General features: G+C 37.5%; 2 protein-coding genes across 2 annotated transcripts; both read right to left on the bottom strand.

Annotated features, from left to right (window-relative positions):
• Positions 1-1,258: 1,258 nt before the first annotated feature.
• On the bottom strand, positions 1,259-2,200 carry LOC101669937 (olfactory receptor 5D18). The gene has a single exon (XM_004782252.2). The coding sequence runs from the start codon at positions 2,198-2,200 to the stop codon at positions 1,259-1,261; it is 942 nt and encodes a 313-aa protein (XP_004782309.2).
• A 10,875-nt stretch (positions 2,201-13,075) lies between these two features.
• On the bottom strand, positions 13,076-16,203 carry LOC101670847 (olfactory receptor 5D14-like). Its single transcript, XM_045067540.1, is given in 3 exon segments — positions 13,076-13,695; positions 13,698-14,042; positions 16,023-16,203. Coding segments are annotated over 3 exon segments (1,146 nt in total).
• Between the last annotated feature and the right edge of the window lie 2,420 nt (positions 16,204-18,623).

Here is an 18,623-nt window from a genome sequence, read left to right as displayed (position 1 = left end):
AGAGAGGGAGAAGCAGGCTCCCCACTGAGCAGAGAGCCTGATGTGGGGCTCAATCCCAGGACCCTGAGATCATGACCTGAGCCGAAGGCAGAGGCTTAACGCACTGAACCACCCAGGTGCCCCTGAATACAACTATTAACACATTTTGTTTATAAAAATAAGTGAGATCAGTATAGTTATGCCCATTTACAATACGGTGACTGAGGCCGAGACTGTTCTAACTTGCCCAAAGTCACACCCAAAAGTCACAGATAAAATGAGGCCATATGCTGCTTTTTGATCTGTGGCACCAATATGACCATGTGAGGAAGAGCAGAGCTTCTGATCGTGCTGGGACAGCAGCATCTCCCTGCTGGATGCCAGACGCCATTAAACAGAATTGGCACAAGGATTTCCCCCAGCTCTGCTCCTTTACTGGCTGTAGAATGCCTCCTAACCCAACGGGGTACAAACCACAGCCTGTGTTTGTATTCTTGCATATAATCACACATTTCAAGAACTCCATGGATGTAATTGGTTACAGATAATCATTTTTCAGATTTTCATTATCTTACATGGATTTTCCTAAGATGGATTCATCTGATAATTCCCTGAGTTTGAGGTATTTTTCTGGGTGTCTTTTTCATCTACCACTCATCCCCTGTTGTCTCCTAAAACTCTGTCCATCCTGTCATCCAAAGCCAAGATCAGACAAAAGCTATTTTTGAAGGCATTACTCTAAAACCCTGGAATGGACTTGAACTTTTCTTTCTTTCAAACACCATGGCTGCCTTCTTCACTGCCTTACTGTCAACACTGGATTTTGCATTCCTTGAAGATGGAGACTGTGTCTCATTTTAACTGCTACATGGATTTTTGTGAGATAAATTCACATGTTTATTGAGAGCCAAGTGTACTGCAGGTATGTTATAAGAAAGGGCAATGAAATTAATCTTTATTGAGATCATATAAAGTATACTACATGGTATATATATTATCATTTGGTCTTCACAATCAGATAAGAGCTAGATTATGTTACAATTTTGTAGATTAAAAACTAAAGATGAGAGAGGCTGTTTTGTTTGTTTGTTTGTTTGTTTTTTGTTTGTTTTTGTTTTTTCCCAGTGAGCAAGAGATAAGGGTAGTCTCTTTGAATCAAAACTCACATCCTTCCCATTGTACCTTAACTCTTCATTAATTTTAAAGTTACCTTTACAATCAACCTTTATGGGCACACTGTATTTACATCTCAGGGATAAATGCTACTAAAATCATATGCTCAAAAAGAAAAGACTTTAGTGCCCATTAACTTGCCAACTGTACCCTTGACATCTTTATTTCTCAGACTGTAGATCAGGGGATTCAACATGGGGATCACCACGGTGTAAAACACAGATGCCACTTTGACTGTGTGTCTGGAGTTCTTGGAGTTAGGCACACAGTAGAGGAAGAGGATGGTCCCGTGGAAGATGGTGATGGCAGTCAGGTGGGAGGCACAGGTGGAGAAGGCTTTGTGGCGACCACTGGCCGAACGCATCTTGAGGATGGTGACAATGATAAATATATAAGACAAGAGAATGATGAGCAGAGTGCTGACCTCATTGAAGGTGGCAAAAATGAAAAGCAAAAACTGGTTGATATAAGTATCAGAGTAAGACACAGAGAGCAATGCAGAGAACTCACAGAAGAAGTGATTGATTATGTTGAAACCCTGAAAAGATAATTTGATAGCAGAGCATGTGAGTATCAAGGAACATGCTACTCCCCATGTATATGATCCGACCACCAGCATGGCACAGAGTTTCTCTGTCATGGCAACTGTGTAGAGCAGAGGGTTGCAAATGGCCACAAAGCGATCATAGGCCATCACAGCTAATAAAAAGGATTCAGTTACCACAAAGGTACAAAAGAAAAAGAATTGAACTACACATCCTGAAAATGAAATGGTTCTGTCTTCTACAGTCAGGTTTTCCAGGGCCTTGGGAGCAATGATGGAGGAGTAGCAGAAATCCACAAATGAGAGGTGGCTGAGGAAGAAGTACATGGGGGTGTGCAGTTTGGGGTTAATCTTGATTATGACTATCATCCCAATATTCCCTACAACAGTGACACTATAAATGGTCAGAAAAATCAAGAAGAGGGGGACTTGCAGCTCTGGATAATCTGAGAAGCCCAGGAGGGTGAATGTAGCCCCACTTTTATTTCTCTCTGACAGTAACATGATGGTTTCTGCTTGTCAGAATCTGAATTGGTCCTGAAAACAAAATTATTAAGGAGAGTGAGGATATGAGAAGTTTGCTTAGCTACCCGTAGCAAGAGTAGAAAAGGAAGCAAAATATCTTTTCACAGTTTCTCTGTGCTATGTGTTTATTATGCAAGGTATGCTAAAGGTTTTATTTTTTTAAAGATTTTATTTATATGTTTGACAAAGAGAGAGAGAGAGAGAGAGAGAGATCACAAGTGGGAAGCAGGCTCCCTGCTGAAAAAAGAGCCTCATGTGGGGCTCAATCCTAGGACCCTGATATCATGATCTGAGCTGAAGGCAGAGGCCTAACCCACTGAGCCACCCAGGTGCCCCCTTTTAAAACATGAAAATCATTTTTAAAATTTTCTTTAAGTAAAAAAGCAATACAATTACTGACTTAAAAATTTGTAAGTTCTCAACTGTAATGTTTAACATTTACAAAGAAGAATATGAGATAAAGGGATTTGTGGTTATTTTAAATCAAATCTTCCTATAGCACATTTAGCTGTCCTTGAACATTATAAATTCATAAATGGTATGGCTAGCATAATATGATGATTGATTCTGCTGGTCCTAAAAACAGTACAAAAATGACAAATTTCCAAACAAATTAATTTTTTGTCATAGGTTCATACTGTGACATGAAGAATAAACACTCTCTTTGACCTTGACTGCAGGAACTTCTTGCAAGGCACGTCTCCAAAGGCAAGGGAAACAAAAGCAAAGATAAACTATTGGGCCTTCATCAAGATAAAAAGCTTCTGCACAGCAAAGGAAATGTCAACAAAACTAAAAGGGAACTTGCAGAATTGGAGAAGATATTTGCAAATGGCATAACACATAAAAGGCTGGTATCCAAGATCTATAAAAAACTTCTCAAACTCAACACCCCCCCCCAAAAAAAAAATAATTCAGTCAAGAAATGGGCAGAAGACATGAACAGACACTTCTCCAAAGAAGATAGACAAATGGCTAGCAGACACATGAAAAAATGCTCCACAGCACTTGCCATCATGAAAATACAAATCAAAGCCACAATGAGATACCACCTTACACCAGATAGTGAAAAGAAGGGACACATGTACCCCAATGTTTATAGTATCGATGTCCACAATAGTCAAACTGTGGAAGGAGCTGAGATGTCCATATCAGCTGATGATTTTATATATATATATATCATAAGATGTGGTTTATATATACAATGGAAAATTATGCAGCAATCAAAAAGGATGAGTACTGACCATTTGCATTGACATGGATGGGACTGGAGGGGATTATGCTAAATGAAATAAGTCAAGCAGAGAAAGACAATTAGTTTCACTCATATGTGGGATATAAGAAATAGCACAGAGGACCATAGGGAAGGGAATGAAAACTGAATGTGAAGAAATCAGAGAAAGAGAGAGAGAAACCATGAGAGACTCTGGACTCCAGGAAACAAACTGAGGGTTGTAGAAAGGAGGGTGGGGAGATGGGGTAACTGGGTGATGGCCATTAAGGAGGGCAAGTGATCTGATGAGCACTGGGTATTAAGCAACTAATGAATTGTTGAACACTACACCAAAAACTAATGATGGACTATATGTTGGCTAATTAAACTTAAATTTAAAAAAATATATAAGAATAAACACCCCTAACAATTTATATTTGTGCCTTTACTTTTCATTTCATATAACACTTTAATCTTTTTCTTTCTGACTCAGTAAATCTGATATCCAAAATAAATCTTAATTAGTTTTTCCAGAGTAATCCTCTCAACTGCTGGGCTCCTGTCAATCCTTCTGCATTGCTTGATGAATAATAAAATTAGAATAGATGATAAATATAATAATGTCTACTTCCTTATTCTAGAGATGACAAAACAGAAGCTGGAAAAAACTTGACTTTTCCTAAGACATGTAAATAAGGATCAGTCTACACATCTGTGACTAGAGCCCTGATTGGAATCCCAGCCATGTGTCCATTCCTCCACATCAGACTCTGACTGATGTTCTAATAAATAAAATCTTAAAAAAAAAAAAATACGGGGCACCTGGGTGGCTCAGTGGGTTAAAGCCTCTGCCTTTGGCTCAGGTCATGATCTCAGGGTCCTGGGATCGAGCCCCACAGGGGCTCTCTGCTCAGCAGGGAGCCTGCTCTCCCCCCCGCTCTCTCTGTCTGCCTCTCTGCCTACTTGTGATTTCTGTCTGTCAAATATATAAATAAAATCTTAAAAAAAAAAAGAAGTTATTTTAAACCAATGTTACATTTAATGTGATGCTCCTGGTACCCCAAATGCTATTATTAAATTGTTGGTAAAAATATCCTGTATCACTGAATCCAATAAAATAAACATAAGAGCTGTAATCTTCTTACCTATTTTTCCCCCATTTTGTTGTAATTTTTGTTTAGACACATGTGTTTCCTGTTTTATAATCTTAATTAAAGCTGATCCCTTTCAATTTTTTTCACAATAGAGTCTGTTCCAACTCTGCTATTCTTATTTTATTTAAATCTTCTCTATTCTACCTTGCTTATTTATTCAGTAAATTATAGAAACAAGACAATGCACATCCCCAGTTTTCACATTTCTTCTATTCTCCCACAACAGGTACTCCTTGTTCATCTGAGTGAGTCCCTCTAACACAAAACTGTGTGAATAAATGCACTTTCCCTTCCTTGCATGTTTAGATATGTTACTCTTGCAGTGACTAAATATTTCTCAAGAACTGTCTATATCTAAAGGGTAAATTTCTACCTCCCATGTTCTTTTATAGATACCTTACCCTGAAGTTAATATCAATCTGTCTCTAGAATCTTAAAACAAACCTGATGATGGCACATGTAGGGCCTCTCCTGGCTGGAACTGATGGATATATGCTTATATCTGTAGTACAACCTTTGGGATACGAACTCAAGGGATTATGACTTGCCCATTCTCTTGAGGTCATGAAATCCACAATTAAAATTAATCACCTTTCTCTGATGTAATTCTTACAAACCTGGAGAAGCACTGGGAACATTTCAGAGAAAAATCTGTATTTTATTTAATTTATTTATTTTTTATTTTTTATAGATTTTTTTTTTTTTTGTGTGTGTGAGAGAGAGAGAGAGAGGGAGAGAAAGCAGACAGGGAGAGTGAGAGAAAGAATCAGATTTCCCAATGAGCTGAAAGCCTGATATGGGGCTCAATCTCAGGACCCTGAGATCATGACCTGAGCCGAAGGCAGATGCTTAACTGACCAAGCCTGCCAGGCACCCCCAAAATTTATGTTTTAAGATCACTTCCTCAACTTCTGATTATTCCCATACCATCTTACAATTATCAATATTATGGTATTATAAAAATCATCTTTACCAAATACTGAGTGACAACTATATGCTGGGCATGAGCCTCTTTCTACCATCCACTCTAACCTGTTGGGTAAGTGTGAAGATCTATATTTTAGGTCTTTATGATTCATTGAGAATTAAAGCAGATATATTTACAAAGTTAAGTATCAAGTTGAGAAAATGACCTAGCCCCTTTGAAATCTTGTCCTATTCTATTACTTTTTCCTACCTCTGCCTCCTGCAGCTAGTCTGACCTCCTTGCTTTTGTCCCTTGCTTTTTGTTGTTGTTGTTTTAATATTACCCACTCCTTCTCTATGGTCTTTTCTACTCAGCTTTCCTGCACGCTGAAATGCTTTCCCTTAGGTTTTTATTGAAATGTACCTTTTCAGTGAATTCTTCCAGGAACTTAACTATATTCCTGCAGGACTTACTCCATTACCTAATTGAGTGTTTAAATTACTTCACACAGTTCAATTGTATTTTAACCCTTATTTATTTCTTTTATTGTATATTGTTTGGTTCCCCTTACTAAGACAAAACTTCCAGGAAAGCAGAGACCATTCATTGCTTTGCTCACTAATATATTCCAAGCTCCTAGGTGAATGACCAACAAAGTCAGTGCACCATGAATCTTTAATGAATAATAAATATGACTTTCCAAAGGAACTGGAAATAGAGCCAAACTACCAGAACTATGAGGAATTTCACTACAGAGAGGAGATAGTTCACAGAGAATAAGAATGTTTCAGAAGTAATTATTGAAACTGTGCAGTCAAAATAAAACAAAACATAAACCTAAAGAAATGCCCACTCCACTGAACTTCCTATCTCTAGTCAGGTTTATTACAACAAAAATCTTGAAATTTTCAAGATCATGTACTGCATGGTAAAATTTTATATAGATATACCACATCTTTTTTTCCCCAAATTTTCATTTAAAATCTAGTTAGTTAACACATAGTGTGCATGTAGTATAATACCGGTTTCAGGAATAGAATTTAGCATTCATCACTTTCATGTAATGTCCAGCGCTCATCATAACAGGTGCTTTCTGTAGTAGCCAACACCCATTTGGCCCATTCCCCACCTACCTCCCTCCATCAACCCCAGTTTGTTCTCTATCATTGAGTGTCTTATGGTTTGCTTCACTCTTTTTTTTTTTCCTTCCCAGATGTTCAGCTGTTTTGTTTCTTAAACTTCACTTATGAGTAAAAACATATGGTATTTGTCTTTCTCTGATTGACTTATTTTCCTTAACATAATACACTCTAGCTCCATCCATGTCAATGCAAATGACAAGATTTCTTTTTTTATTTTTTGATTGCTGAGTAATATTACATTGTATATATATATGCTACCTCTTCTTTATCCATTCATCACTTAATGGACATTTGGACTCTTTTCATAGTTTGGTTATTTTTGATAATGCTTCTATAAGCATTGGGGTTCATGTACCGCTTTAGGATCTATATTTTTGTGTCCTTTAGATAAATATGCAATAGTGCCGTTGTTGGATTATAGAGTAGTTCTACTTTTAAGTTTTTGAGGAACCTCCATAGTGTTTTCCAGAGTGGCCTCACTAGTTTGCATTCCCACCAACAGCATAGGAGGATTCCTCTTTCTCTGCATCCTTACCAACATCTGTTGTTTCCTGTATTGTTAATTTTAACCATTCTGAGAGGTGTGAGGTACTATCTCATCATGGTTTTTTTTTTAATTTTTTATTTTTTATAAACATATATTTTTATCCCCAGGGGTATAGGTCTGTGAATCACCAGGTTTACACACTTCACAGCACTCACTCATCATGGTTTTGATCTGTATTTCCCTGATGATGAGTCATGTGGAGCATCTTTTCATGTGTCTGTTAATCATCTGTATATCTTCTTTGAAAAAATGTCTACTCATGTTTTCTGGCCATTTCTAAACTAGATTGTTTTATGGATATTGAGTTTGATAAGTACTTTGTAGATTTTTGATACTAATCCTTTGTCAGACATGTCATTTACAATTATCTTCTCCCATTCCATAGGCTGCCTTCTAGTTTTCTTGATTGAGTCCTTGGCTGTGAAGAAGATCTATCTCGATGAAGTCTCCATAGTTCATTTTAGCTTTTGTTTCCCTTGCCTCCAGCTATGAGTCTAGTAAGAAGTTGTTGTGACTGTGGTCACAGTTTGCTGCCTGTGTTCTCCTCTAGGATTTTAATGGATTCCTGGCACACATTTAGATCTTTAATCCATTTTGAATTTATTTTTGTGTATGGTGTAAGAAAGTGGTCCAGCTTCATTCTTCTGCATACGGCTGTCCATTTTCCCCAACACCACTTATTATTGAAGAGATTGTCCTTTTCTCCATTGGATATTCTTTCCTGCTTTGTTGAAGATTAGTTGACCATAGAGTTATATTTATACCACATCTTCTTCATCCCTTCAATTAATGGACATTTAGGCTCTCTCCATAATTTGGCTATTGTTGATAATGCCGCTATACCTATCAGGGTGCATGCATGCCTTCAAATCAATATTTTTGTATCCTTTGGATAAATACCTAGTAGTGTCATCACTGCATCAAAAAGTAGTTCTACTTTTAACTTTTTGAGGAACCTACATACTGTTTTCCAGAGTGGCTGCACCAGTTTGTATTCCCATCAAGTGTAAGAAGGTTCCCTTTTCTCCGCATCCTTACCAACACCCGACATGGATGAAGCTAGAGGGTATTAGGCTAATCAAAATATCAAAATAAGTCAGCCAGAGAAAGAGAAATACAACATGATTTCATTCATATGTGGAATTTAAGAAACAAAACAGAGGAACACAGTTGGGAGGTAAAAGAAGCAAACCAGGAAACAGACTCTTAACTATAGAGAACAAACAGAGGGTTACTGGGAGGGGCGGTAAATAAGTGGTGGGTGTTCATGAATGCACTTGCGATGAGCTCTGGGTAGTCTATTTGAATGTAGAATCACTAAGTTATATACCTGAAACTTACATTACACTGGATGGAAGTGGATTTAAAATAAAAACTTGAAAAAGCATACATTCAGTTTTATTATGCATCTCAATAATTCTGCAGTTGAGGTGATGTTCTCTGCTGTCTAAACCTGCTTGCAAAATTATAACTTGGATATTTCAGGGTGACATTATTTATGGCAGAATGAAAAAGAAGGAAACTTACTTAGGTATATCTGTGGGTGTCCTTTAAAGCCCTATTTATGCCACTATGTTGGTATTTCTTAGAACGATAAAATATCAGATGCTGTTTGTTGAGTACTTCTGTAGTACATTTTCATTAAAAAAAATCACTGAGTAATTTCAGGTCTGCAGAAATAATCTGAGACAATAAAACTTTAAAAAGACTTATCTGTGAAATTTTAAAACTTTAAGTCTTTGGGACACCTGGGTGGCTCAGTCCATTAAGCATCTGTCTTTGGCTCAGGTCATGATCCCAGGGTCTTGGGATAGAGTCCCACATTGGGGAGCCTGTTCCTCCCTCTGCCTGCTGCTCCCTTGCTTGTGAGTGCTCTTTCTTTCTCTGACAAATAAATAAATAAAATCTTAAAAAATTAAGTCTTTTGAAAATAATAAAGGAAACAAAAATGTGAAAATATGTACCCTTGCCAAAATAGCACCTCACAAAAATATATTCTTAAAAATTCCACACACATTTAGCTGTTATAAATAAGTTTCCTTTCTTATGAAAACAGTGTATTATGTAACATTATGTTCCATATCTTATGTAACAGTTCTCTGTGTGTGTGTGCATGCGTTTGTGTGTTCAGGCACATGTGCACCTACATGTATGTGTGTTCAGGTAATCTTGTGCAAAAATTAGACCATTTGTGGAATGTTGCATGTCCCTCATTTGGTTTACTGCTTTGTTTGGTGTCCTTTGACTTGTTCCTGATCCAGCTCTTTAAAAATGATACACCAAGAAATCTCACTAGTTCTAGGTCTCTCTTGTTTCCGTTAGGCAAGAATTCTTCATATGTGGTTCTGATGACTCTCATTGCATCAAATTTCAAAGCACCTGTTAACTGATTGTCTGACTCCTAGTGATTCTCAGTGTGATCTCTGAATTCAGGTAGTGTTAGCTAGATTACTTCATTTTAGCATTTCCCACCAACACTTTGCTTAATGATTTTAATACTTATTGAAGCCATTGCCTTGATCCATAATTTTTATTCAGATTGCAGAGATAGTGATTTTCTAATTCCATCCTATTTTCTACTTTTCATTTTTTCTGAATTTCCCCTCATAGACCATTAGGTGACTCCAAAATACAATTCATAAAGGAAAGACAGAATAAATATTTATCTATTTACCAGTTTTAAGAGTAATGCCTTGAATCCCCCAATAACCCTTAATAGTAGTCAATGACGTTTTTTAAAAGTATCTAGATTTTAATTTTTAGGCTTAAACACATTTTATGGCTTTAAATTAATTGCATTCAATATTTATTTGCATGTCAACTATAAGCTAGTTGGAGCCATTTCAAATTGTGTCCTATGTCTCTTTGAAATGATCCAACTAGCTGTTAATACTATTCTTGCTTTCTGGAAAATTAAGTTGTACAACGTTCATTTAATCTCTGCCTCAGATTTCAACTATTTGTCTAAACAAACAAACAAACAAACAAAAAAAGCCACCACCACCACCAACAACAAAAAACCAGTTCTGTTTACAAAGCAAATATTTCCTTTCAGAGAAATTTGGGGAATAAGGACACTCATTGCTACTGAGTTGTCATTATTGGTGGTATTATTTAGAAGGGCAAAAGTAAACAAATAAATAAAAATTAAAATTAAGAAGTAGTTTCTATCTAGATTTCTAATTCAAATTAAGATGAAAAGGTTTTTTTTTTTTTTTACTTACCTTTCCATACTTTAAAGCTGTAATTTTCCCTCATGCTGATAACTTTTGTTTCAATGGTGTTTTAATAGTTACTTATGGATACTAAAATAAACATCGTATATAGTGGGAAGGTATACTCAAAGTGCTGTCCTTTAGAAAAAATGTTTACACCATTTGATCATGTTTCCAGTATTATAAATAGATTCGTTATTATCTGTTTTCAAGTTTTAAATATTTATTTTTACCTTTTTATCTAAATATATGTCTTTTAAGACATGTCCAATATCTAATTTCCTCTAAGTCAAAGCTACAAAGTAAGGGTGCCTGGGTGGCTCAGTGGGTTAAAGCCTCTGCCTTCGGCTGGGGTGATGAGGCTAGAGTCCTGGGATGGAGTCCCCCCCCACACCCCTGTGTCCAGCTCTCTGCTCAGCAGGGAGCCTGCTTCCCTTCTTCTCTCTGCCTGCCTCTCTGCCTACTTGTGATCTCTGTCAAATAAATAAATAAAATCTTAAAAAAAATTAAAAAGCTACAAAGTATATTTCTCAAAGTTTTCTTTCAACTCTTCCTATCTTTATTAATTTTGTTTCCTTTCCCTCTTCTAGAAAAAATATTCTACATCTTGTCTTTATTCCTTTAAGAAAATGAACTGGAGAACATGGAAAATGTCCTTCACAGCAATAAATAGAAAGGTTTCTCTTTCCTCATGACCAGATACTTTTACTGTGACACATAGTTTACTCAGCCACCTTTATGCTGGGTTGCACCCAGTATGTTGTTATTATAAATAATGCTAGTGAGTATATTATTTACACTTTATCTGCTACTCTGTCTTTGGGAATGATTCTTAGAACCATCAATGTTAGAAGAGGATGAGTGTGTATGTAAGGTTGCTTGTAGCTCCTATCACTTGAAACATGTGACTTTCCTGACCCCAATGTATAAAATGTCTATTTCCCTGCAGATTCACTTACCTGATATATCATTAAACTTTAGGATTTCTGTCCTTTTAATAGGTGAGAAGTGATACCTCAAGGCAGATTTCCTTTGTATTTCTATTAGTTTGAGGTTAAAAAAAAAATCCTCAAATATTTAAAGGGTATTTTTATTCCTTTTATATAGACTACTTAATTATATTTCATGTCAACTTTCCTTTAAGACTGTCATTTTCTTCTCTACTATATGTGATATAAGTAGTGACTTTTTCCTCATTTTGTCATTTTAATTTCCTTTAAGTTGTTTTGCCAAGAAGTTTTGTATATTCCTGTAATCCAAGTTTCAAACTTGTTTTTAGAACTCTCTTTTGGTGTGTGAAATAAAGAAGACATCTAGTTTTATCTTTTTCTTCATATGGTTCTCTATTTGTCCCAATATGACACTGCTTTTAATAATAATGACTTTAAATTTAGCCTTCCTATTACCATTTAATTTTTAAGGTATTTGTTACCAGATATTTGTTCTTGTTTAGTCATTCATATAAACATTAGAACAGAAACTTCAAAATATGATTCTTCAGTACGCCCCAGTAGAACATATATTGCCTTCACCCCAGGCCTAATACATATGAACTAGACTAGATAGTGCTTGTAGAGATTTCCAAACCTGATAATACTGAGAATGCAGCCTTCTGAGTAATCCTATCCAAGCATAATGAAAGAATATTGAAATGACTCTAGAGATTGTCCCAGACAATCTAGGAGAAAATGAACGTCTGTGACCTCTCAGACTAATAGCCTTGATAATACTGTGAAAGGACACTAGATTTGTAGTCCATAGAGTTGAGACCCTTTAATCATAGATCAATCATTTCAGTCATTTCTAGACTAGTTTTTTGAAACTCTGTGTCATTATCTACACAACAGATAGAATTGTCCTTGCCCTGTGTACTTCTCAACACAAGCTGTTTGAAGTGTAAGACCATCCGTTCATAGAATTCATAAAGCCCAAGGATGAAGGTGTCAGAAAAGAATCAGTACCCTCTCCTTTTATCACACAGCATATCCATCTGCATCTCCCCAAAAAGACAGTGCTTTAGGGACTACACACACATAACTTTAAAGACAAGTAACTATGATCTCTCTGATATAAGGAATTTGAGAGGAAGGCAGGAGTCATGGAGGGTAGAGAGGGTAAAAATGAAACGAGATGGACTCGGGGTGGAGACAAATCATAAGAAACTCTTAATCTCAGGAAACAAACTGAGGGTTGCTTGGCAGGGGGATGGACAGGGTGACTGAGTTATGGACATTGGGGAGGGTATATGCTATGGTGAGTGCTGTGAATTGTGTAAGACTGATGATTCACAGATCTGTACCCTTGAAGCAAATAATACATTGTACGTTAATTAAAAAAAAGCAAAGCAAGTAACTAGTCTTCATAAAAAGTAACAAATCAGAAAGGCATTTTCTATGGCAAGTTAACATGATCCTTCAGTACCTTTATTCCCCACACAGAATCATCTCTTGGGCTTTGTAATATTTTATGTGTTTGCTTTTAGGCAATTTGAAGAAATAGAAACTTTATGAATCAAAATACAGAATTACCTTGCATCTTCAGGAGATTTGAGCTTACCAATTCACAATACAGTAACATTAAAATCATTTAAAAAACCTCATGCCAATGTATGCTAAAGGTTTTACAAGCCTCTGTTACCATTGTTCATTGGGATTAAAAACATCTGTTGAGATTAGTTCAGTGGAATGGGACTTTTGGGTCTATTAATTTCTGGAGGGCATCCTTCACATCTTTATTCCTCAGGCTGTAGATCGGAGGATTCAGCATAGGGTTGGCCACTGTGTAAAATACAGAGGCCACTTTGACAGTGTGCCTGGAGTTCTTGGAGTTGGGCACACAGTAGAGAGAAAGGATGGTCCTGTGGAAGATGGTGATGGCGGTCAGGTGGGAGGCACAGGTGGAGAAGGCTTTGCGATGCCCGCTGACAGAGCGGATATTAAGTACAGTCACAAAAATAAAAATGTACGAAGTAAGGATGATCAGTAGTCTACTCACCTCATTGAAAGTGGCAAAGCCCAAAAGCAGCAGATGGAGAATGAGTATGTCGGAGCTCGAGGCAGAAAGGAGAGCAGTATATTCACAGAAAAAATGGTTGATTATGTTATGTCCAGAAAAGTTTAGCTGGAGAGCACAGAGCATAGCAGAGGAGTACCAGGGGACCAAACATACCCCAGAGATATGAGCCAGACACCAGTAAGGCAGAAGGTTACAGACGGCCACAAAGCAGTCATAGGCCATCACTGCCAGCAGGAAGGATTCGGTTACCACAGCGGTGCAGGACAGGAAGTATTGCACATGCAGCTAAAGTAGTAGATGCTTTTATCTGCCATGACCAGTTTCCCAAGCAGCTTGGGAGTCACGATAGAAGAGTAACAAAAATAGACCAAAGCAAGGTGGCTGAGGAAAAAATACATGGGCATGGGGAATTTGGGGTTAATCTTGATGATTACTATCCTCCCAAGATTTCTTACCACAGTGATAATGTACATGATCAGAAACACAAGGAAAAGAGGTATATGAAGTTCTGGGTAATCGGTGAAACCCAGGAGGGCAAAGGTTGTCTCCACACTCAGATTTTTTACCGCCATCACCACAATGCCCTCGAAAGGCGTTGAGGGGGGCAGGGTACAGGAAGAGGTTGTTTCTGTCAAAGAGAAGCTTTGGAAAGTTAGTGACAAAAGTACATGATGCTTTATGGTACATGCAAACACACACACACACACACACACACACACACACAAATGGTGGGAGAGACAGAGAGAGAGAGAGAGAGAGAATGAAGCTAGAGTTATCAGTCTTAGTTTCTTCCATATAGAACATGCCTCATGCAGATCTCCTATGGATATAACTGGGTCTCTGAGCTGAATCTCTGAAATGTCTCTGAATTTCTACTGCATTTTGTGTTTCCTTAGGAAATAATTGCCAGGGGTGCCTGGGTGGCTCAGCCAGTTAAGTGTCAGCTTTCAGCTCAGGCATGGTGTCAGGGTCCTCAAATCAAGTCCCACATTGGTTTCCCTGCTCAGTGGGGATCCTGCTTCTCCCTCCTCCTCTGCCCCTCTCTGTGCTCCTTCTCTCTCTCTTCCTCTCACTGTCTCTCAAACAAGTAAATAAATAAAATCTTAAAAAAAAGAATTACCGTATTGTAGTCCGTACATTCACACATTAGCTAGTGGGGTAACATGTATGTAACTGATAGTGTTTGCATATAAATGCATAAACTAGTGAAAGAGTTTTAAAAAACATGCAATGGTTGCCCCAGAATTTACATTGCTGCGATAACTTGCTTGTATACACAAATCAATAAACTCATTAAGAAGATATGTTTCTAGTCTAAGGCAAAGCAAAATATTAGAGAAATCTAGGAAAATAGCATTACAATCCCCTTTTAACACCTTTTGTTTAGTAAAGGCTACTTCTCTCGCTGAATGGATTAGCTCCTGAGGGGTTTAGAAGGACAATGCTTCCTTTTGATTTCTGAACAGAGGTTTATTAGGTTTACACCCAAAGGCTTCGTTTCCCTTAGAGCCCAGACATTATGTATATAAGTCTGTGGTTTCCCAAGATTTATTAGGTAGGAATCTCTTAAAACCAACTCATTTGTGAAAGTTTAAATGCCAGTTTCAAGTGCATTTAAAGAGGATGTGAATAAATATCCATTTCCAGCTGTTAAGTTCATTCTATTCTTTGTAAAATGGCTGGAAATAGACTTAAAGCTGAGTATTTCCATGAGGATTAACCTTTCTTTAATATTGTTGGGATCACAATTGGATAGCATTTACTGTGACTTAAAATGAAAAGTAAAATAAAAGAAGACCTTAGTTACCATATCAGGAAAATAATAATCCCACAGTTTCATAGAAAACCTGAATAAACTTACCTACTACAGAGAAACAGGCCACCACCCTCCTCTTTCTCTGTAAGCTGAGTATGACTGGACCACCAAGGCTGTTGTACCAAACACTTTAGCCCTAGGGACTCAAACTCTGGAGAATCACAAGCAACTCATTCCTCACAAGCATCAAAACAGGTAATTAAGGCAAATGCCAGGTGTCATGTACAATTTTTAATGATTAAAATTTCCTCAAAATTACATGGAAAAATTGCAGCTTCAAATTGACTACCAGGCTTTGGTGGCAGGTAATTAAAATGCCCTCTGGATGAATAAAACCAAGGTGAGGTATTATTTTCCTAATCCTGCCTCATCTACACCAAAATTCAGTGGACTCCTTGATTTTGCAGGGCACATACACTAATTTTAGACAAGTTACAAAAAAGCTACCCAAAAGTCTTTCCATTTTGAGTACATCCCAGATCAAGAGAAAATTCTATTAAGTTCAATCCTCCATGCCAGCTGCTGCACTATTTGGGTCATATGACCCAGCATATGTAATTGTCATTGATGTATATTTGCAAATAACAAATTCTGTAGAATTTTGGATGAGACTTTATAGTGAATTACAAATCAGACTTTTGGGATTTTAAAACAAAGCATTGACTCCTTTTGCAAATAAGTATTCACCTTCTTAAAAAGAGCTTCTGGTCTGTTCAAGGACCCTGATAGTGACTGAATAATCTGACAATAGGCTACCAAGTTACCATGAAGTCCACACCCATAATCACAAACTGGATGTTGTCTGACTCACCAACACATAACATAACAGCACTCCTGTTCCTGAAGACAGAAGTGAATGCAGGAGCAAGTGATCCAGATACCTACAGTCCAGGATTGCTTTCTCCTTCAAAGCTTTGATTGCTTTGACTCCCTTCAAGGGAGCTTTGAGCTTGTGGCGCCCTTGCAGCCTCATGACGTATTCCCTATGACAAACAATAAGCCCAAAGTATCCTGCTAGACAAGTCTCCCTTGGCTTACAAATGTCCTAAATGCTGTGACACTTATTTTCCCAAAAGATCTTAGGCATGGCTGTTAATGGTGGTCTAAAGATTCTACACAGCACCAGCAGGCCTGGAACACACACACACCTTGTAGGCCCTCTTTAGCATATACATATACACCTACCTACAGCAGGGTACACAACCTGCCACCCTCACAACCCGGGGCAGCAGCTCTTCCTGCCCACGGGTCCTGTCCCGTGCTCTAATAATCCTGCCCTGGGGTGTTCCCTGACCAAAACCTAGCATTGACAGGAAGAAAATGCTGGACCTTATTTTCATCTGGCAATATACATATAAAATATTCAAAACCATTAGTCTATGCCTGGAAAAACAGCATTGAAGGAAAATTCATGGGAATAGTAGTTTTTTGTTTTTTTTTTTTTTTTTAAATACTTGATTATGGGCTAGCTTTGTTGTCGATACTTGATAGGGATAGAAGAATCACCTCCAAAATGAGTTATGTGCATTAAATCTGAAACCAGGAAACATTGCTATTTCTCCAATAATTTGTGGGACCCAGAACTGGAGGGTGCAGGGTGGGAATGAAAGTGGCTCTTCTACGTATTATCCGTAATGATCCACCTGCCAACCCTCTATTTCCAGTAAGAAACCATGAGCCTCGGTAGTTTAGAAGAATAATGTTTCTACTAGGGAACACAGTGATGGATCCATGAAGCTGGAAGTGTGACTTCTTTAACCCCCTCCAAAAATAATAAAATAATAATAATAATCAAATAAAAAATGCAGTGGGAATGATGGCAAGTAGGTTCTGCAGTAGAGGCATGGAGATGCCTTACAGCTTCTGCTTCCAGTCTGTACACACTGTACTGAGATCACCGTATAAGGAAGCCAGTGTAACCTACCAGGAGATGAGAGACTGTAGAGAAACTGAGGCACTCCAACCAGGTCAGCACCAAGTCACCCAACAAAAGAGTGACTTCATTTACAGTTTTAAGCCCCAGCAGAGCTCCCAAGTGATTGCAGCCACATGACGAGCCAAAGTGAGACTGGCAGGAGAATCCTGCAGTCAGGGGCACTTTGATTTCAGCTCAGGTTATGATCCTAGGGTCTAGGATCAAGCCTCACATCAGTCTTGATTAAGATTCTCTCTTTCTAGAGAGAGAGAATGGCATGTGGTTTATAACACAAGAGAGAACAATAGAATCCCTCACGTTTTGTCCACTAAACAGACCCCTAAACAATTTCTACCTTTTCTACCCTTTTTCTCATCTCACAGCTTGTTCTCAACATCAGCCAAGGTTTTTCTTTTAAAATTTTTGTTAGACCAAATCACTCTTGTAAACCCCTGTGGTGTTTCCCCATTTCACACAAAATAAAAGCCAAAGCTCTTAAAATGTACTACAAAGCTCTGCTTGATCATGTTTCCTGTCTTTCTGACTTCCTATCCTGCTGTTCTTCACCTGGCTCACTCTTGCAGGAAATTTGTCTGCAAAGATTTAAATGATTCAGATGAATTTTAAAAGGAGAGTATATTAGACGCTCAAGAATGATGAAAACTTTATTTCTTTAAGTGTTGCATATATTCACAGAAGTGTGCTCGTTATAAAGTTTGTGCAGTTAATAAAATTTCATAATTAAAATCTTTCATTTAACATGATCAAAATGATTTTAATAATTATTCAAATTGTTGTCAATGGAAGAAAAGAGAAACAAGTTCATTCTATAGGCACTCTATGGACTCCACACACAGATGTGAGTCCACACCAACTGAACTTCATTTAAAATCTGTTGGTTAAAGTCTTGCTACCCAGAGTCTGGTCCAATGCCTAGGATCACCAACATCAGTTGGCTGTCTATTAGAAATGGAGAATCTTGGTCCCTCACATGCCCGCTGCATCCAAATCAGCACTTGATAGCATCTCAGATAATTTGTGTGAATAATAAAGTTTGAAAATCACTGGTTTTGATACTTTTGGTTTAATGGGAATTCTGGTGATTTGGCTAGATATTCCACTAAATTAAAAATAAATAAGTGAATAAACTCACATATATTTTCTGCCTTTCTCTTCATGGTTGCTGATCACCTGTTTTCCTCTTTTATTCACAAACAACTTAAGTCCAAAGATAATTCACCCTTTCTCCATTCACAAGCCAAAGTACCACAACATATGTAATAAATCAATTAGTTCTGAAGGGTAATGATTGATAATGGTTACTTTGTCATAAAGGTCTTAGAAGAGGAAGTATATATATTTTGTATCCTTTATAAACACAATACCACACAGACATGGAGAAAGAGAATCACAGTCCTCCTTGGTAGAATTAAAACAGAAAGTTGTTTCATTTCCCAGAGTGAACAAAACTTGAGTTG

The sequence above is a fragment of the Mustela putorius genome, unplaced genomic scaffold, assembly GCF_011764305.1.
Source record: "Mustela putorius furo isolate JIRA1106 unplaced genomic scaffold, ASM1176430v1.1 tig00000127_pilon_pilon_pilon, whole genome shotgun sequence".
NCBI lineage: Eukaryota > Metazoa > Chordata > Mammalia > Carnivora > Mustelidae > Mustela > Mustela putorius.
This window is presented reverse-complemented; position numbering and strand designations above follow the sequence as displayed.